Here is a 20,162-nt window from a genome sequence, read left to right as displayed (position 1 = left end):
TCCGTTTTAGGTGGGAGCAGGCCGCACGCCAAAGGGGGCTGCTAAACCCTGCAGTGTTTCATCGGCGAAGAAGCAGTGCACGCCGTCACCTGCACGCAGATAAGCCTCCCTACGACTTCGAAACCTGAGAAGCGGGTGTAGCTTGCCAAGTGGATTGCCATCTGTGCGACACCCCATCTTCTGCATTGGGGGTCCGTGGACCAAAGGACACCCCCTCTCCCCCCACTTCTCCTAATATCACCGTACTTTCTCTCGTTGATGTTGGGTAGCGCTTTTGCTTTCCATCTGATCCACTCCCCCCCCTCCTCCACTACTACTACTACAGTGCTATGTTTTCTGGAGACAGCATCCGCAACACTAGAGTGTTTATCTCTAGCGTGCCAAAGCTGCTCACTACACCTCACGGGCACGCTGGTGTGAGTGTGGTACTGTACTCGCTGATTGCATCTCCGCTGCTATATCTGCTTGCTCTTCCTTCACCCACACCTCCACACACATAATAGAACCGTATTACAGGAGATTCACATACTCTACATGGCCCCCTCCGACTCTCTGCTGGACGAGACAACGCGGACCCCTGCATGTGCAACGGGCATGCTGCTGGGGTGTGCAATGGCGTTCCTGTGTGTGACCTTCCTACAGCGGCTGACAAGCCACCGCTCGGTATCGAACGAAGCGGTATTGACACCGGTGTTGTCGCGGCGAGATCGAGCCGCCAAGGTGCTGGAGGAGCTGCACGTGCAGTCTACCACCACTGCTGCTGCTGTAGCTACTGATCAGGCACACGCAATGGATGTCGCAGCCGCGGACGAGGACAGCTGGGAGTGGATAACGAGCAGCACCTCCGACGAGGACAGCGACTGTGTCGATGTCGACAGCGAGTACGAGCAGATGGAGGCGTTGCGACTCAAGATGGTCTTCGTCGTGCGCAGCGAAGTGGAGCTGAATATTACTGCACAGGAAGTGGTGGTGTTTACAGCGTCAGCTGGCATTCAGTTAGTCGAGCTCCTTCAACTAGAGACAAACCTGACCGCGTCTCCGAGTACATCCGCATCATTGTCGGTGGGCGTAGCGGGATTGCAGGATCATCAGCGCTGGCGCCATTGGTACCTGTGGTGGAATCGCATTGGCTGTGGCAAAATTACGCTCAAGTGCCCCAACAAAGATACGATGGAACGCATCATTGCTACCGCACAGAAGCACCGACTGCCAATGGTACGGGTCCGGCACTCCGAGATAGCGGTACCCGGAGCTGCGCAGTCCACAACGGTGCCAAAAACATCTGACGTTGTTGTCGTGGCGCTGGGTCCGGCCCCGTCGGATGTGCTCGAGCCCATCACGGGCTCATTGAAACTCTATTCGTAGTGGAACACATGCGGCTCGCTCTAGTGGCGATGTGTCGCTGTGTCTGTGCACTAACATTCTGCAGAAGCGTTTACGCGTGCATCTGTATCCACCATGTGCAGCGTGACAGTGTGCTTCCTCATCGTGTATTCTATGGAGGCCATTTAACGCGACAGAGAACAGGAAAGCACCTGGAAAACAAAGTTCATCACTGTTTTTATACTTTGCCCGAACAAATTCACAGTGAGTCCTGCTATACCCAACTGTATGAACGCTGTTTATGAAGACGGAGGTGTCGGCTGCGTTTTTTTTTTCTATATATATACATTGACAGCGCCTCTTTAGTGCTGCTCGTTATAATGCGTGCTGCATTGTCACTCTTGTGGGGGATGACACGATGTTGACAGCTGTGCACACTTTTCCTGCGCATTTCGACGCACGCATGTGTGCATCCACACGAGCACGAACATGTGCCCAACCCCCTCCCCTCCCCAGTGTGTAGGGGCATTTTCCTGAGTGTCCTGTGTTGATGCCGTTCTCTCTTTTTCTCGCTGAAGTTCTGGCTGATGCTCTCCATTCTCTTACGTTGTGATGCGTCTTGCCTCTTTTCTTTTCTGCTGCCCTGCTGCCGTTGTTTCTGGTTCCTTAAGAAAGTATAGCGCGTGAGAAGCCCCCCTCCCCCCATCCACAACAATGCAAAACTGCACGTCACCCTCACTTACAGATACGCGCCCTGTCTCTTGCTCTTACTAGGTGCCCTCGCGTACACAGTCACACACAGGCACGTACATCCCTACGCATATAGTGTTTGTGTGTGTGTCTTGACGAGATCAATCCTGTGACGTACCGCGAAAGCGACCGCTAAGCCGTTTTAGGTGCCCTTCTGCGTCTGCCTGTGTCTGTCTGCTTGGGCTTTCCCTACGCGTAGAGGCACTGGAATCCTTGACGATCCTCATCGATCGTGTCGTAGCCCTTTCCCCCCTCCCACTCGCCAGGGTATTCTTGCTACAGTACCCGCTTCTTTTATTAGTCGATCATGCAGTCGTGTAAGACGCACACCTCACTTCATCTCAGCCAGGAGGCCGTTACGATACAATGGAGTGCAGGGCAAGAAGGCGGTGCTGTTCTGCTCCTCAGCGGGAAAGTAGAGCTGTTTCGCAGTCCCCTGACTCGAAACCTACGCTACGTCTTTCCAGCGGAGACGTGTGTTGTGCTAGAGGCATTTGGTGATGCTGTTCTGTGGATCGAAGGAGACGCGGCTACCGTGCAGACTCCGATGAGCGGCGTGCTCGATGAGATCCACGCACTGCTGGACACGGCGCGCGTGGATGCAATGTTCGCCATTGACGAACGCCGCAAGAAAGCCTTGCTGAGCTCCGAGGAGCTGAGAGACTCTTGGCAGGGTCCTCGTGTTCTTGTTGTGGGCGAGAACCAGTGGGAGCGTGAGGTGGTGTCACGGACGCTCCTCAATCTCGCGGTTCGCCACGGTAGCCCGTACGGCATGTGCTACGTGGACGTCGACGTGGAGATGCCAATGGTGGGCTGTCCAGGTACGGTCTCCGCTGCCTTTGTAGAGGAGCCTGTGACAGCGCCAGAGGACTTCAATGTGATGATGCCGCTGACATTCTTCCACGGCGCGGCCTCTGTCACAACTGCGACGCGAAAGCGCTACTTGGATCTGTGCGCCTGTGCGGCGCAAGCGGCCACCTCACTCGGGTTCGCCAACTCTAAATTTGAGGCTGGCGGCTTCTTGATCCACTCGTTGTCTCCCTCCACCGAGATCCAGCACGACGTGTTGAGTGACCTCCTCTCCATTTTTTCGGTCACGCACGTTGTGATCACCGGAGCGGACAGGGAACTGGAAAATGTTCTTTACAACGCTGTCTTGGGACGCACGGTGCAGTTTGTGCGGGTGCCAAAGCTGGCAGGCGTGCTGCACCCCACCGCGTCCGGTGCGGAGAAGCGCCGGCGCGCGCAGTTAGCACGCTACTTTTTTGGCACCACGCGTACCTCTTTGATGCCAGTGCGTGGCGTGGCACGAATATCCGAATTGGTTCTCCTCCACTCGGAAACATTCGAGCCGCTGAGCTGGAGAGAGGTGCCGGACCTGTGTCTTGCTGCCGTCGTCTGGGCAGACACGGCGGCGTCTGCTGCGGAAGCAAACGTGGCGGGTTTTGTCGCCCTGCTGGAGGTTGGCAAGCAATTTGTCAGCTTCCTTGCCCCATCCGGTGGTGAACTACCCAAGCCGTTTTTGGTGGTCTCGCCGTCCCTGCACCTGCCACGTGAACTCGTACTGCCCTTGCCAGTACTGTAGCGGATGTCCTCTCACTGAACACCTCCTCGACGAGCAGCCCTTAAATGTTTGGCGCCCACACCTAACGAAAGAAAATAAACACTCACACACACCCACACACAGGGACTGACAGAGAGATGCACACACCTGCACGACAACGAGGACAAGTGACGCTCAGCAACCGACAAACAAAAAGTCGATAAACAGAAGAGCGCCACGCTTCAGCTTCTCCCATTTCCTGGTATGGTGGCCGTCTCTGTGGTGCAGGCCTCTCAGCACGAACACCCAGCTGCTACGGCCTCTCTTCAGTGGTGCCGCTCTTTACAAGTGTAACGACCAAGGACAGTACAAGAAAGGAGGAAGCAGCGTAAAGGATGAGATGCACACAGCACTCGATGCCACGCGGGGCGCGGCGCTGATTCACGCGCAGTCACGGAGGCCGCGGAGGCTTTTAACTGAGAAAGAGCCTTGTATTGTGTGCGCCGGTTGCAGGAGATGCCCCTCCATGCGTATCATCTGGGATACTTTTCTCTACTTCTCCTTTTCTCTTTTCCTTTGTTGTTGTTGTTCTCTCCTTTCACCCTGCGCCATTCTCTAGTAACTGTTCGCGAAGTGGGAAATAGACCGCCAATAGGGGTCGTCAAGTCCTTCTGCCTACCAACCACACACGGCACCACACCAGGTAGTGTAGTAGCCACGCACGCGTGCTCTTTTCTCTCGCCCCCCCTCTCTTCCTCGCTACCTCGATCAATCTAAGCACCGAGAGACGACTCTCAGCAGCGACGTTGCAGATCCCCTCGCCCCCAACATGCAGTCGTGTGACCCCATGATAATGAGCGGCTTCCGCCAAGCCGACGCAGGGACGTCCAGCACGTATTATTTGCCGAAAATCGGTTCTAATTTTGAAACCGTCCGACTTACCTACGGTGCATTTCTGCGGCTTTGTCTGCATTCTACTGTCTACTACGGTGCACAGGGCTTTGTATCAGAGAAACTATTTGGCCGTAAGGGTACAATGGGCGTTGCGGAGCGCGAGGCGATGCGCTACATCCTTTCTATGGGGGCAGAGGTAGGCGTCTCGGTGCTCATCATGCCCGTCCGCTACCTAGCTGCCTCCACGACACCGCGCTTTATGCTCGATTATATGTTCACACGCTGGTCCGATGTGCTGGCGCTGCTCGATCGCTTCAATCCTAGCACCTACGCGAGCTATGCGCTGTACGCCTTTGCAAGCTCCAACGACGAATGGAACTTCGACTTCTTCACTTGGCAGATTCCGTCGGTGCTAATGACTCTTGGCAAGCTGATCGCACGTCGACGATTTGCTGGGTCAGCGCGATGCCGTACCAAGCGGGTTTTCGGCGTTTTGCTAGCACAGCTCATCTTGCGAGCGTACATGTCGACGTTTTCCGTTATGATTCCAGAGCAAGGGTCTGAGGCCCTGGTGGCGATGTCGGTGACAATTTTGGAGGGCATGGCAACATCCTACCTTGCGCAGCACACGTGGCCATTTCCGTGGGACGACATTACGCACATAGCATCCATGAACACAACGAGCTCCTCTACTGCAATGGCGTCGGAGGGGCCAGACACGCCGCCGTAAGACCACCGCTGAAGCGCTGAGAAGCGCAGTTGTGAATTGACTGGATGGAAGGCGTGTGGTGACGGAGGCAGCGGGAAAGGCAAAGAAGAGAAAACGGACAAGAAGGTGGGAGACACGTAAAAGGCTCACGGATTGCTGCTCAATGCCGTTGCAAATGTGTTCCCCCCCTCCACCCACACACACACACTGCGACGGACTGCGCATCGGCCGCCTATTTAGTGGCTCATCAACGCACTTACACATGCCTTTCGCACAGAGCAGGACAGACGACGAGCGCGCTGTACTCCACGTGGCTTTGTTCTTGCTCGCTTCATGTGAGGGCCTTTGAGTGCTCCCTCTAGCTTGGGGGGCTCACGGTGTGCTGTTGGTTGAGCTGACTAATTCGTATCTCCTTTTTTTTTCGTTTTCCTTCGTGTTTGTTTCCGCTTTGCTGTTCTATTCGTCAATTGTTGCACAGGTTGGCAAAACATACACACGAAAATGAACGCCTCTTATTTAGTTCGCCCTGTGTTTCTGTCGTGTGCGTGTGTCACTACTTACTCGCTTGGGGGTCTTCGCCCTTTCTCTGCTTCCACTATTGCTGTCTGTGTGTCTCCCTCTGTGTGTGTGTGTGTGCTCGCGTATGGGAATCTCTGCTCGTGCCTAGGATGACAGTGATGTGCTTCTGCTGGATGTTGTAAACGTCGCTGAGGTTATCGCGTCACGCGAATCGAGAGCTCAATGCCACATGTGATTGTTTTGATGTGCTGTAGATGTGTGCGGAGCGACAGAAATCTCGCTCGTTGCTCTTTCTCTCTCTCTCCTCCTCCTTCCCCCACAAGCAAAAGGGCATCCTTGGCGTGTGAAGGCCCTGCTGCTCTGCTTGTTGTCACCCACTTCCCCGCTCCACACGTATGTAAACGCACCGCTGCTGCAGATGTCAGCAGGCTTTGCTCCCTTTCCTTGTCATTCCCTTCAAATGACGTAACAGAAAACCCAACAGCAAATCCACTTCCTTGCTCGCCCTCCTCCCCCTTGTCTTACCTTCACCGCTCTACTCACAGACACTCACACACAACTACTCATGGATTGCCCCAGTGACGCCAACGTCCCTTTTACCCACTCTGCTTAGTTGTTCGTGGTACGCCCCCCTCTGTGCGTGGCAGCTTGTGCGTATGTGTGTGCTTGTGTGGGTGTGTACGTGTAACTTATGCATGGGTGTAGGCCCTAGTTGTTGTTGTTTCGTACCATAGTGGCGTCATCGCGCTCGTGCTGTGAGTAAGTGAGTGAGTGTGTGTGTGTGTGCGTGCGTGTGTGCATTGTTCTTTGTATGTTCTTCGCGTTGCAGGCGTTCACTTCCGCTCTTTTTCGCCTTCTCCATTGTCTTTTTAGTTTTTTTTTGGTTGTTGTTGTCATTTTTGCTCGCTTGCCCGCTTCACTGCCGCACCTTTCTCCGTCCTCCTCCCCGAGACTCTTGAATACGCTGAGTGCAACTTCATCTTGTTCTCAACGCGTAGGAGATGCAACACGTTGTGATTGGTTGTGCGTAGGATAGGGGGAGGTCAACGTATTCTGCTAAAAGCAATGCGGAAAGCCACTGCACATGGGGCGCAGTAGTGTAACGATGAGAGTGGTCGGCGGCACTGTTGCAAGCAAGGGGAGGGACGCCATGTGCTGTCAACGGTGAAAAAAAGAAGAGAGATGCTATGACAAACGCATCACGCATGGCCCTTCCTCAGACTGCATGCCGAAGACCTGCACGACACACGTGTTTTGCGGTTCTTTATTTGTGACCAAACAGCAGACAAACCGAATAAGAGGAGCCAAAAGTAAAGAGGCTCTGTTGTTAGTGTCCTCGAAGGAACGCGCGTCCCCTAAAATGTGAGGAATGACGAGTGAAGAAGAAAAAGGTATGGGGCTCGTGCCCACGTCTGGAGCAGTCGCTATGACTAGACAACATGATGAGAGAAGCGCGCACGGAGAGCACTGACTCACGCTCAGCGCCGTGATAGCAGTCTGAAGGTAGCGCTGTAGGCCTGTTTTGCACCTGTGGTGTGTAGGGAGCGCGGATGGAGGAAGGGTGCGAATGTGCATACAAGTGGAGCTACGAGCCTGGATACGATTTGAGGTGCCTGGTGCAATGTGCACAACGAACTCGGGGGGCAGCAGCGAGCACGGGGCCACGACTCTGCTGGTTTCTCGCTTGTTTCTCCACCTCGCGCCTCCGATCCGTCTCTCTCTCTCTCCTTCAGAGCCTACACCATGGGTGAGTTTTAGGGCTTTCACTAGGGCCACTGCTGTACGTCGTTCTTTCTCCGCTCCTTTCCTCTATCCGCCTTCGGTACTTTACAACTTGTCTTTTGCTTCACTTGGTGCGGTGATGAGCGGACTTCTCCAATCTCTCCCCTGCTCTCCATTGTGCAGGCCCTTTAGAGGACGAAATCAAATTCACTCTGTAACTTGCTGACCCGCTACGCACGCACACGCACACACACACACACACTCTGGCAACAACGATAAAGAGGAGTGTTTTGCAGATTCGTTGTTGTCTACGTCTGTGTGAAAGGGACACCGAGAGGCCCGTCATCTAAGGGGAATTCTCTGCGCTTCTGTTTCTCTTTTCCTTTTTGGCGCTAACGGCTTCCCCCGCTCGCCATAGATATAGAGGGGGAGTTTCGAGCTCTCTCTCTCTCTTTGCCTGCGACTCTCTACCTCTCTTCTTCTCTCTCTTCCCCGCACGAGTAGCTGGCAATCATCACATTCTCTTCCCGCTCGAGGTGTGACAAAGAAGTTTGGGGCGGAGGGAACACGCCATCACTTCCTCTCCCATGTACATTCCGAATCTCTCGTGGAATCTTTCATCTTTAGTTTTTGTTTTAACCTTTGTGTTTGTTGGCTTCACCTTGTCCGCCTCTCTCTCTCTCTCTCGTAGGTGGCAATTCACACACACATTTTACACAACCAGGCTTGTTTTTCCTTTGTTTTGTTGTTGTCTTTTCTGTTATGCTCGGTGGTCGTGTTTGAACGTTACTCGGCCTTTGCTTTTACTTGTTCTTTTTTTTACTTCTTCTTACTGCTTTTCGGTGTTGCGTTGCGGCATCACAGTCGAGTGGGCGCTCACCGCTGGCATACCGACAGTCCGACATGGAAAGGGGAAAAAAAAAGGACGGTGGAGAGTTCGTTCTTGCCTTGTTTCGCTAATTTCTCGTAATGTATTCGTTGAGACTGCTTTCTCTTGTTTGTTCGACCATTGCTGTGCGGTGGTGTTACTTCACTGACTCCAGGCACTTTCATACACGTGTGCACATACACCGCCTGCTCACCCTGCTCATTGGAACACAAAAGTAAAGGACAGTCCCTCCCTCCATACACACACACAAAAAAGGAAAGAGGGGAAGGGGCCAACGTACTCACGTGCCGGCGTCGACTCATTTTTATTCTCGTTAGATCACACCACAAGCAGCGGAATATATATATATATATATGTATAGCGGAGGTGTAAGACTGATTGAATCATCATGTCTCTGTCTCCCACGCCGACTGCCTTGCCGAGCAGTGTTCTGCTCAACCCCAAAGAGGCGGCTGAGTTTTACGAGTCAATGTGCCGTAGTGAAGGCGTTTTTATCCAGTCAACGTTCCTCAAGCAACTGCTGCTCGGCTCCGTGATCATCGAGTTTGAAAATGGTTACCTTGGGGGGAACGGGGTGGGTCCCATCATTCGCACGCTTCAGCGCGCACCACTCTGCGTCCTGCTCCTAGAAAAGTGTGCGTTGAGTACGGAGGACATTAAGACGGTCTGTGCCGGACTTGCACAGCACCCGCAGCTGGAGAAGATAGATATCCGTGGCGTTCCGTTGACCATTGGTGGGGCCAAGGAGTTGCTGCATCTCGTGACGCGTAACACGCGGATTACAGAGGTTCTGATGGATGAGTCGCTGCCAAAGTATAGTGCTATTAAGCAGCAATGCTACCGCAACGTGCAGGGCGCGTACCGAATTAATGACTGCGTCATCTGCGGAGTGGGTGTATCGTCCAAGGCAGGAACGTCGTGCGAGACGCTGGTCACTCGCTTGGTGCTCGAGAACTTGAATCCCGCCGTACACTCTGTGAGCGTTGCAGGTTTGCAGGTGCTGTGTGGTGCTTTGCAGGAGTGCCTTAGTCGCAACAGCGGCGTTCTGGCTGTCTGCCCTGGTATTTGCGCGGAGTCGCTCGCGGAGGACTTGTCTTGTTGTGTGTCCAGCGTTGCCAAGGCCCTTGTGTGGCAAATGCCCTACGATTTACCGAAACGCCCCTTTCTCCGCGCTTACCTCACACGGGAGCACAGCCGACTGAAGGTGGAAGCAGCGCAGAAGGTGCAGGATCAACAGTCCCAGCAATCCAAGGATGGCACCGCACCTTCGCCATCTCTGCTTGTTCCTGGGCCGGTGGATGTCGCGGAGGAGGAGCGATGGCGTACCAAACGGGTTCGCACCGATATCGATGCATTTTTCGAGGACCACAACCACCTCCATCTCCTTCGCTGCACCGTGTGCGGTTGCCCAGCTGAATGCTCCCAGGACGGCCCCACGTGGCTGCTACGCGTGTTGCAGAAGGACATCACGGAGCACGGCGCCGTGGTAACGCCGATTGCGCTGGTGCGGCTTGGGCGTCTACTTGGACTCTACGCAAACCTGGAACCGTGCTCACGGCGCTGTGTGCGCCACGTGGTGCGCTACGGCTTGTACGGCTACGGGGGCGTGAGCTGCCTCTATTCCAATGGCTACCCATCACTCTCAAGCGTGTTAGGCGGCTACGCCGAGCTCCAGCGACTTCCTCTCGTCAACTTCAGCGTTGTGGATATCGAGCGGGAGATTGTCGAGGATGTTTGTGGCGGGGAGCTGAACTGTGCCTTGTCGGTAGCAAGTGCGCTGGGAGACGAGGAAGGGGTTCCCATGGACCCGTATTTCATCTTTGCGATTGGTCGGCAACTGCGCCAACTCTCGGTGCGCACCATTGGCATGGACCTGGCTGGCGCCTGCGAGGCGGCACGGTTGGTCGGTTGTCTCCGTGTTAGCGAGGCTCCCTTCAAGTACGGTAGGGGGAAGGATACCACCGATGCACCACCGCGAGACCTTGTTGCGGACTGGGCTGCCTGGAGTAGCAGCAGCGGTGAGACCACAGCCCAAAAGTGGCTCCACCGCGCCTTTGCCCACCGGCGGCAGCACGTCTGCGTCCTGGATGGCCCGCATTGTGATCTCTTCGACAACATACGCGCCGCGCTCTGGTCACTGCGGCAGCAGGCACGCTCCATCTTAGTAACCATGAAGTTTGCCGTGGCGTGGCTGGCGCTGCCTAATGGAGTCATACCGGCTGACGTGAGGATCCACACACACGGCTTCTACACAACGGCAAAGGTGATCGGTCAGAGCACACTCGATGGCACAGTGCACATTATTCTTCAGTGTCCGCTGGGCATCCATGTCGGATACAGAGGTTTCTTCTACTTCCCCAAGAGTGTCTTCCTGCAGAGCGTTCGAGGGATGGCCTTCACCTTCGTGGGCGCTAAAGGACTAGAGCATCGTTCAGCAGGTCGAGACGCGTCTGCTTACAGCTTTGAGCTGGTTGGACGTTCCCTCGGTACCACATCGCCGGACGCACTGGCCCTTTTGCGACGGATGCTGATGTGCTTGATGGTGCTGGGACTAGAGCAGAGGCAGGCGGTGAACACGGTATGGGGAGACATGGTTCGGTCTTGCAACGTGAAGGAAATGCGGCGCCTCTTCAGCCACGAGCAGCTGCCAGTGCCACTACAGGTTCTGCGCAACTTATTGGAAGCAAGGCAGGCAGGGAAGATGGTGTCTGACCTCTCAACCTTCCACTCCGGCGTTGGACGGCGACGCCAGCGCCGTGTGACTACTCCACGCACGTACTGGGAACGAGTGCTGCTATTCAGCCGCTTCCCGTCTCAGATCCTGTTCTTCTTTAGTGAGCTGATAGACACTCGGGAAGGCGCCCGATGGCTACAAGAGGCGCTACGTGCTGCGTCGGCAGTGCTCACGACTGCAAAGGACTGCGGTACACCAGACCAAATGACACCCAGCGTGGGCACCACGAAGCGGCTGGCTGACCTCATGCCCCTCCCTTCCACTCCCATCACTGAGCGCCAGTGGATCGTGACACTCCCAGCACCGCCGCAGCAGGCCACGACCTCTCGCTTTCTGGCGTCTTCTCGGGTGCTCGATATCCCTCGTGCCGGTGCCGCGGCAAGGCGGTCGCCATCCCTGCCGCAACGGCACAGGAGCGTTAAGGGCGAGCAGATGTCGATGACCCCCAAACCCACGTTGGACAAGAGCCTAAAGCCACCGTCCGCGTCGCTGTCGGGTGTAAGGAGGAGGAAGACTCTAGGACGGTCTTCCATGATCAACTCGGCACCCAAGAAATCGCCGAGGACGAGGTCTGTGGAGAGCCAATCGTCAGAAGAGGGCATGAACACGACGAGCCCTGCCTTCATGACCTCCTCCTTGGGAAGCAGTCCTTCGTTCCCATTTGACAGAGCCCTTGTTCTGCTTCAGCGAGAGTGGGCGGTGGAACGGGCGCAGCGGCAGACGATCCTTCAAGCAGCGTCGTCCGTGGGGCTTCTTGAGTTTTTGCGTGCGTTCCAGCAGCCCAGATTCACTATTAACCAACAGAGGGGACGTTCAAACAGCGCATCCCAGGCGACGCGCGCGAATGACCTGCACGGTCTTGACGCTGCAGACAGTGCTAAAGCGCCCGAAGCGATTGCGGCGCGACTTGTAGGCAAGCCATGGCTAGTGGTGCCGTATCCAGACAACAGCCGCGCACCCATCCCCTCCTCGTCGTCCACATCGGACACACTGCTTCTGTTCATGGGTGACACAGTTAGCGCGTACAGTACGAGTGAATCCCGGCTCCTTTGTGGTCCCGTCGTAATGGGCGACGACCCTGTGCTGGTAGATTTTCCCTTCAGCACGGGTGTTGACGCGGCGACCATACACCCGACCCAGCCGCACCTCGCCTTCTTCTTTTCGGGGAAAGAGTGGCTGCTGTTTGATTTCTACTTGGCCGAATGTGTGGATGGTCCCTACGGGATTAGCAGCCACGGCCAATTCCGTCGACTGCCGGCCATCTTTCACGACGGGCTAGATGGCGTGGTGCACATCCCACATACCCAGCTGCTCGTCTTCTTCCGCGACTCCTGCTACGTGGTCTTTGATGCGGGCGCACGGCGATGCGTCGGCGGTGTGGGATTCCTTGACCTGGCGTCGAGAGAACCCGTCGGCCCAGGCGGTCGGCCTGTCCAAACAGGGCATACCTCCTCCAACATGCCGCCCTCGTTAGAGGACCTGCTCCAGCGTCTGTCACTACCAGCCACAGCATCACAAAATGCCAAGCTCAGACAAGCGCGTCGAGACGGGTCACGCGTCGTGGATAGTGATGTCGACGACGAAGCAGTGCAAATGGTGACCGGTGCAAGCGCCATTGGCACGACAACGCTGCCTCTCCTGCTTTCCACAGAGCTCCAGAGACTGCTGGGGACGGCACCCGTGGCGGCTTTCTGCGCTGCCAGCGCTGACCGTGAGAAGGTCACAGAGGCGTGCTTTGTGGTGAGTCGGACCGGCGCCGTGATACCGGTGTGCTGGCAGCCCCTGGACGACGTCGCACCGGCAGCCGACACGCAGGCAAGCGGCGGTGGTAGGGTTCCTGAGCCGCAGCGCCGCTGGCTGCTGAATGTACCGGGGCAGGCAGCTCTGAGGGCGGAGACGACCCTGCGGAATCTGCCGATTGTCTTCCGCCAGTTTACCACAGCGGCGCTCGCGAGCCTGTGTAAGGTGGCAGTTGAGACACAGTGCACATTCAAGGAATCATTTACCGCTTCAGCTGCCTCTTCGCCACAACTGTGCATTTTTGACCCTGAGAGGCCGATAGAACCTCTCCACGCATCCCCGCGTGCCGTCGTGAACCCGCGTGGCGCAGGCACAGAAAGGGAGAGTCTCAGCGGGGATACCTTCACAGATGTACAAAACTCGATAGTGAGCAACTGTGGCGAGTCGTTCTCGACCAGCGTTGCCACGAGGATTACCTCCTCACTGATGGCGACAAGCCTGGGAGAGCGGATGCCACACGCGCTCTCACGCTGCGGGTCAGCGCAAGAGACTGACATCGCGGTTACGGGGAACTCGACGTGGCACGACGAAGTTCTCTTTTACGGTGACGCAGAGGAGCCGAAGCAGGCGCGTGAGTCTGGGGTCTCGAATACTCCCGCTGCGGAGCGGCAGATGTCGCTGCTGCTACCGCCGCTGCAGGAAACCTCTGATGGCGTGGCAGAGGTGAAAGGTAAGCATCGGGTAGCGTTCATTGAATACGACCTCGGTGCCTCCGCCCCGCCCCGCATCTTCACAGCGCTGCTGTTGGCTCTCGACACCTCTGCGCTTCCATCGTCAGTTCTGCAGTTCTCTCCCTTGGTGGCCTCCGTGGACAGCAGCACCAACGGCGAAGTGTACTTTCCCCAAGCCATTGTGCGCATCACCAGCTCGGTGGTAGCGGCGCGCTGGGGGAGCGGTCCAGGCTCTGCGACGTGCTCTGCTGCGCGCTTTTGGAGGCTGCGATTTTGCACTCCAGTGCCAGCCTGTCTGGGCATTGTTCGTCTCTTCTGGATGGAGACGGTCTTGCGCAGCTTTGCAGAGACGCAGTTGCAAGCGCCAACAGTGCTCTCGCCGTGCACGCTGGTAATGCTTACGGTGCCACCACCACCACCTCTGGAGTTCACCGATGGCGATGGTGAAGTTGCCACCGCGCCGCCGTCATATCGGAGTGGTGTAGCTGCCAGTCGAGATCCCCTCATTATCGAAGCCCAGGAGCTGCTCCAAGCATCGCAGGAGCTGATCGCAGGCGACAATTTGCACCTTGTGTTCCTCGATGACCCGAGCCACAGCAGCCCCGGCTGGTTCGCCCCGCACGCTGTGATACCCGAGCTCGGGAACGCTGCCCTATCCACGTGTCTCTTTGTATGCGGTTCCTCGATACTGCAGGTAGGATGGCCCTCCCAAGGCGCAACCATCACGGCGACAGTGGCAGAGGTGCAGCCCATTGTGCGCTGCGTGGGCTTCCACGAGATCCCCTACCCTTTTGTACTCGGCTGGGATGCAGCCTTTTACCCGGCACCACGCGAGCATCCCAGCAAAGTCGCTCTCCTCCGCGGGGATTGGATGCTGCTATGGGACCTCCACGAGCACCGACCCCGTAGTGACGTGCTGCTGTGGCGCACCTCAGTGTTGCTTGCAAAATTAACGTCGGTGCCTATCGCCACTGTCGTCGCTGTCATCAACTGCTGGTCTAGCGAAGAAGGAAACGCGGTGATCGGTGTATTTCATGTCGCGTCGTCGCTGGAGAAAGAAGATGTGAGGTACGTGGAGTTTGATCTGGAAGCGGGTGTGGTGCTTGATGTTCCAGTCCCGCTGACCTCGTGCTTGAGGAATCGCTTTCGTGCACCGCCGCCGCCTCCTGGCAACACTCTTCACACCGTTCTCTGTACACCATGCGCGCCATCGACGTGGTACATGTTTTGGGATGTTGGCGTGCAAACCGTTTCCAGGGCTGCACACATGACCAAGAGCGGCGGTAACGGCGAGGATGAGGCAGCCGCTGTCCCCCCGTTGACCGAGTCGTCTCTCTTCTATTCCGTGCCACTCTACCTGAACGAATGGGGCCAGCTGCAACACCACTGTCGGATACTGCTCGATGTGCCGCGGCTGCTGAAAACCGTCCAAGGGAAGGCTGTCGACGATCTCGTGATCGCAGGCATGCAGCTTTACAGCACTGGCGGCTTGGACGGCGCCAGGACGTGCTGGCAGGTGCAGTGCAGCGAGAACGGTGTGAGTGGATGGAAGGATGTGGCAAGGCACTACCAAGCCGCTGGCAGTCGCGTGTGCAGTGAAACGCTGTGGGCGCCAAGTGATGCCTACCCGTTGAGCAGGTGCCCGTACTGGCGGCTGTCGCGTGGGGCGTCCTTGGAAGGTCCAGACGCCGCTTTCGGTCCTACTTCCTTGTGGCCTGAATCAGAGACTTCGGCAGTCCAATCATACACCCAGCTTCGCCTATTGACGCTGCCACAACGGTGCTGTCGGCAGCTGCCGACGCGCGTTTCCGGCGATGCAACGGCAACACCAGTGGCAGCCATCGAGTCGTTCTTCTCCCAAAGCGCGTCAGGCGCTGCGTCGTTGTCATTGCAGCCGTGTGGCTCGGCAACGACCACTTCCTCGGGCATCTCCTCTGACTGCATTGTGTACGAGCTGATCTGGGACTATGGATCGGCGCCGGTGGCGTTGTGCGGTGTTGCCTTCGAACCGCGCGATATATCGGCGGTCACTGTCGAGTGCACATGGACGATGTGGCACAGCAGCACGAACGTTGGTCCAGGCATCTGTTGTGCCAAAACAACAAAGCTGATGCCCAGCAGAGAAACTAGTAGCATGTGCACGCTCTCCTGGTTGCCAGATGGCCCTTATCGCTACTGGCGCCTGCAGTGTGAATGGAGGAAGGTGGCGAGTGTCGCCTGTAGTAGTTGGCACCCACCCTCACTGACTGTTTCGTCTTTCAGCGCACACGAGTACGACGGCCCCTTTGTCACCGTGTATAACGCAGCGGGTGGCTGCCTGAGAGCGACACCGCTGCTGTGGCCGATGACCGACAATGTGACTAACTCGCCATATCAGCTGCAGTGTATCACCAACAGCGTTGTGCAGCTAATGCACGTCCCGCTGTGTCTAACGCTCTGGGAGACAGAGTTTTTCTGTGAGAGAGGGAACTGCACGGTTCGCATCGCTCTGGAGTCTACCGACGACGCAAGAGAATGGTCTATTGCAGCTGAAACGACGATTAACACAGTCGTGGCGACCGCGTCAAGACCGCAGCTGTGCTCGCTCTCGTGGTCGAACTGCGGCGCGCGCGTCCTATGGCGCCTGCGTGTGCTTGAATCATCTGCTGACGTGACGCTGCACTTAACGCGTATACGACTCGGACACTGCCCAACGGAGAGCCACATCTCCATTCTCCTGCCCCAGACCACGACGAGTAATGCGACCGCTACCGCGGCAGTGGTCGCCACCGCTGGAACGCCGCACCGGTGCTCCTCCTCCATGGCTGTGGTGAAAACACCAGTGGGGCGCATATCTGCCTCGGTGCTGAGCTTCATACGCCCGCATCGACCAGTACAGGTGCGCGCCATAGTTCCCAACAGCGGCGCCCGCTACTACGTAGAGTACCTGGGCCTCGATGGGACCTCGTGGCTCTTCGCAGCTGTGCTTGATGGCAGTCGCACAAATGCGCTGGACCCCGCGTTCTCGTCGAGCAAGTCTGCTGCAGGCGCGGCGTCCGTCTCCTGGGATGGCGCCTTTGTCTCACCCAGCACCCACTGGCGCCTTCGTCCGGCGGACGGAACGTCGCTCGATCCTCTGAGGTGTGTGGAGTGGTTTGAGCGCAGCAGTGAGTATGCAGAGATGATCGACACAGCAGAGATCGCTGGAATGGTCGTGAGCACCACCGGATTCACGGAAGTGCAGTCTCCATCCGCGCTGAGTGGCAGCGCGGCGTACAGGAAGACAATGGATGCATCTGAGGGGCGCAAGGTTTCACCGATGCCGGTGTTGCAATGCAGAGCACAGAGTCTGCGGTGCACGACCACCGAGCGGAACTTGGAGCTGACTACGGTGACGTGGTCCTTCGTCTCTCCCTTGATGTTCGACCAGCTTCTGCTGTTTGTGGAGACCAAGGTGAGCGAGCCAGTTGCTGCCACTGCCGTGGAGACAACGGGGGTGGAGAGTGACGCTTCTGCGCCTACAGCCACAGAAGCACCAGCCCCACCAGCGATGTCAGCATATCAGCTGCTTCAGAGGGTGCTCGTGGAGACAAGCGATAATGGGCAAGATTACGTCACCGTTGCGGAAGCGGTGCTGCGACTGTGCGACAAGACTGTTTCGCTTCGCTGGGCGGAGGTGCCTGCAGCAGCCTTTTGGCGCCTCCGCTTTGCCCCAAGAGTTGTACCAGCGACAGCATCGCCAAAAGAGGCGCCACTCACTTTCACTCTTGACTTGTACGCAGCACGGTGGCTGGTTCGCCGAGGTGGTCCAGCGCTACTTGCACAGGTTACGAAGCCAACATCAGAGTACTACTCCAACACCATCTTCCGCTCGTTGATCTCCGAGACGTTCAGTGCCGAAGGCGACTTTATAGAGTCGTGCCGGCGTGCCTTCGAGGAGTACAAGAGCACCCAGAGTAAACTGCGAGAGGCGGATGACATCAGCCGACGAGGAGAGGTAGCAGGGGCGGTGCAGGGGCTTAAGAAGAGATACCAGAGGTTTCTGCAGAAGGCAGCAAAGGAGGCTGGGAGCTTCATGCGGCTGGACGACGCAGACGCTGCGCGGGGGAAGGGCGGCGAAGGCTCACGCACGGTACCCCCTCTCGTGCCGGCGGCCGTTTCTGCTGAAATGTCAGGGTGGCTGTCAAAGTCGCATCTCTCGTCGGACCTCATCCACCTCCTCGTGGAATCGGCGATGGCCACATCGATTGGTGGCGCACACCTCTTGCGCCTTGTCGAGCTTCTCCATCATCCGCTGGCGTTCCGGAAAGCGCTGCAGTTCACGAAACGTTCGTCGCACTGGTTCTACCCGTGCCTGGAAGTCGTTGGCCCCCTGGCCGAGGACTGGTACGGCTTCCCAGCTGCGAGCGTGTGCGCATCTCTCTCCGTTTTCTGGAGTCTCTCCACCCCGCTGCAGCGTCAGCTTGACGCGCTTCTCACCACGGCAGACAAGATCACGCCTCTGAATGAGCACGTTGCGAGCCTGCTCGTTGTCGTTTGCATCAGTGAATCGAACTGGGTCCCAAGCAGCCACTTCCCGACCGTGTCACCGTTCCTCTACGCTGTTGGTTTCGCGGAACAGCCCGTTACGATGGCCTTTGCAATCAACGATATCGTCTTCACGCCGCCGTACGCTGTAGGCATCCCCGGCGCCCGAGACTCACAGCCTCTTTTGAGTCCATACCCCTACATGATCGCTGCGGGTGTCAACTTTGTGCAGCAGTGTCCGCTGGCGCGCTGTCCGGCTCCAGTGATGGATGTACTTCGCTACATTCTCCCCCCAAGTGCCTTCGCGGTGGATGCGAGGGGAAACAGTGCCGTGCTGGTCACATTTGTGCTGACTGTCAGCTCTCTTCACGCGGGCAGCGGCGTCAGCGGCGAAGAGCCTAGTGCCGTACTGCGCTTCACGGTCTCCGGTGCGGGGGTGAACTTTGGTCTCACTGGACTCGTCATGGAATCGATTGAGTTCGAGGTACTGCTCTTAGGTACCACGGGCGTCTTTGCAGACTGCAGCCCACCTGCTGGTCAGCGCTTCCATCAGATGAACTTTCTCTCTCACGGCGCGCGCTTTGTAAGCGACGCTGGCACTTTGGTGGGACTGTCAGTGACCCAGCTGGAGGACGGCACGTCCATCACTGAAGTCGAACTTCCTTTGAGTTTGATGGGAGCGGTGAATGGCGACGGTCTGCCCTTGGTTAGCCTGCGCGGAGATTTTGGCAGCACGCGCTTCACCGATGTTGCGGAGTTCCCTGGCGCCGTAGTGACGCACTTGCAGTTCACGACAGTTAGTCACGTAGAAAATGCCGTAGCTATACTGGACGCGCCCTCGACGCTCAAGCAAGAAGGCGACAGCAATGCCGCGCAATGGGTCTTTGCGCCGTTAGAAGGGGAGGGGCAGGTGTTCCTCCCTGGGGTGATGCGCAGCTGCAACTGTGGCTGCGCTATCCACCCGGCGTGTCGGGGGAGCAATATGCCAGTTCAACTAAGCAACTTTCACATCGCGCTCGATTGCTGCTCCGTCAAGGATCTTGCTGCGCTCGCTCGTGCGTGCAGAGGCGACGATCGAGACGTCGGCCCGGAGCTGTTTTCGCCCCCAAGGCAGGAGGTGACGGCGTATGATGTCGGAGGGTTGCGCATAGAAGTGGCAGCCACGTTGCGCGTGTTGACGAGCTGCGTCGGAGACAACCGAGCATGCGTGTCGCTGAAGGGCAGCGCGGTGGTGAGCGTCGAGAACACCGCTATACCGGATGCAACGCTGGAGATGGACTGCGAGTCCGGATTTATCTCCCTCACGGCGCGATGCGTGCACCCTCTCGTGATTGGCGCCACTCTCGTAGAGGGATGTTCGGCGAAGCCTCTCATGCTTCATCTGGTGTGTCCGGCCACTGTATCTGGCAGTGTCCCTGCGGGTGCAGACCAGCATTCAGTCCTTGGTGCGTCACTGCATTTGTTGGTGTCTGGCCACGCCTGCTTCTTTGGCGCCCATCATAGGGCGCGGGTGACCCTCGAGTTCTCGCAGAGTACGGGGCTGTTCAACTCCGTGACCCTTGTGGCCGCGTCCTTGCGCCACGCTGGCCTCGTCGTTACCCTCCAGGACTGCGTTGTGTCAGAAGTGTGGCGCTTTGCTCAGATGACGATCAACGAAGGCGCTCTACGAGGCATACTAGAACGTGACATGAGTGTCGTCCCGATCGTGGCGACAATGCGGGCTCACCTGGTCCCGTTGGCGCTATCCGTCACCTCGATAGCCCCAGAACCGTACGACATTGTGGCGCAGCGGCTGTCGTGCCGAGTGAAGGGTCTACTCTATGGCGCGTGCTTTGATGTGGTCGCCTCTGTCGTGGCGCCAGACGACTCTGACGACCTTTGGTCCCTTCTCGGCGCCCAATGCATCCCTGCAATTCTGGAGCAGTGCGAAGAGAATCTGTGGGCCTCGTACGCCAACATAGTTGGGCTGCGTGAGACCGGCAGTATTGGCTGTCCTGACGCAAATCCGGCACTATAGAAAGTGTTGGAAAGCTCCGCTGTGTTGCGGGGTTCTTCGTCTTGGGTAGCATTTGGGGGGGGCTTTTTTGCTTTATTGAACACGC

General features: G+C 57.1%; 4 protein-coding genes across 4 annotated transcripts; all 4 read left to right on the top strand.

The window, feature by feature from the left end:
- Positions 1-789: 789 nt before the first annotated feature.
- Positions 790-1,365, top strand: LPMP_302380 (peptidyl-tRNA hydrolase, putative; the record flags this gene model as incomplete). Its single annotated transcript, XM_010702959.1, has 1 exon — positions 790-1,365. The coding sequence occupies one exon, from the start codon at positions 790-792 to the stop codon at positions 1,363-1,365; it is 576 nt and encodes a 191-aa protein (XP_010701261.1).
- A 1,015-nt stretch (positions 1,366-2,380) lies between these two features.
- Positions 2,381-3,658, top strand: LPMP_302370 (pre-mRNA cleavage complex II Clp1 protein, putative; the record flags this gene model as incomplete). Its single annotated transcript, XM_010702958.1, has 1 exon — positions 2,381-3,658. The coding sequence occupies one exon, from the start codon at positions 2,381-2,383 to the stop codon at positions 3,656-3,658; it is 1,278 nt and encodes a 425-aa protein (XP_010701260.1).
- An 805-nt stretch (positions 3,659-4,463) lies between these two features.
- Positions 4,464-5,240, top strand: LPMP_302360 (hypothetical protein; the record flags this gene model as incomplete). Its single annotated transcript, XM_010702957.1, has 1 exon — positions 4,464-5,240. One exon carries the CDS (start codon positions 4,464-4,466, stop codon positions 5,238-5,240), a length of 777 nt encoding a protein of 258 aa, XP_010701259.1.
- A 3,497-nt stretch (positions 5,241-8,737) lies between these two features.
- On the top strand, positions 8,738-20,077 carry LPMP_302350 (hypothetical protein; the record flags this gene model as incomplete). The annotated part of the gene is made up of 1 exon (XM_010702956.1): positions 8,738-20,077. The coding sequence occupies one exon, from the start codon at positions 8,738-8,740 to the stop codon at positions 20,075-20,077; it is 11,340 nt and encodes a 3,779-aa protein (XP_010701258.1).
- Between the last annotated feature and the right edge of the window lie 85 nt (positions 20,078-20,162).

This window comes from Leishmania panamensis, assembly GCF_000755165.1.
Source record: "Leishmania panamensis strain MHOM/PA/94/PSC-1 chromosome 30 sequence".
NCBI lineage: Eukaryota > Euglenozoa > Kinetoplastea > Trypanosomatida > Trypanosomatidae > Leishmania > Leishmania panamensis.
Note: the sequence above shows the minus strand (reverse complement) of the source record. Positions and strands in the feature narration are given on the sequence as shown.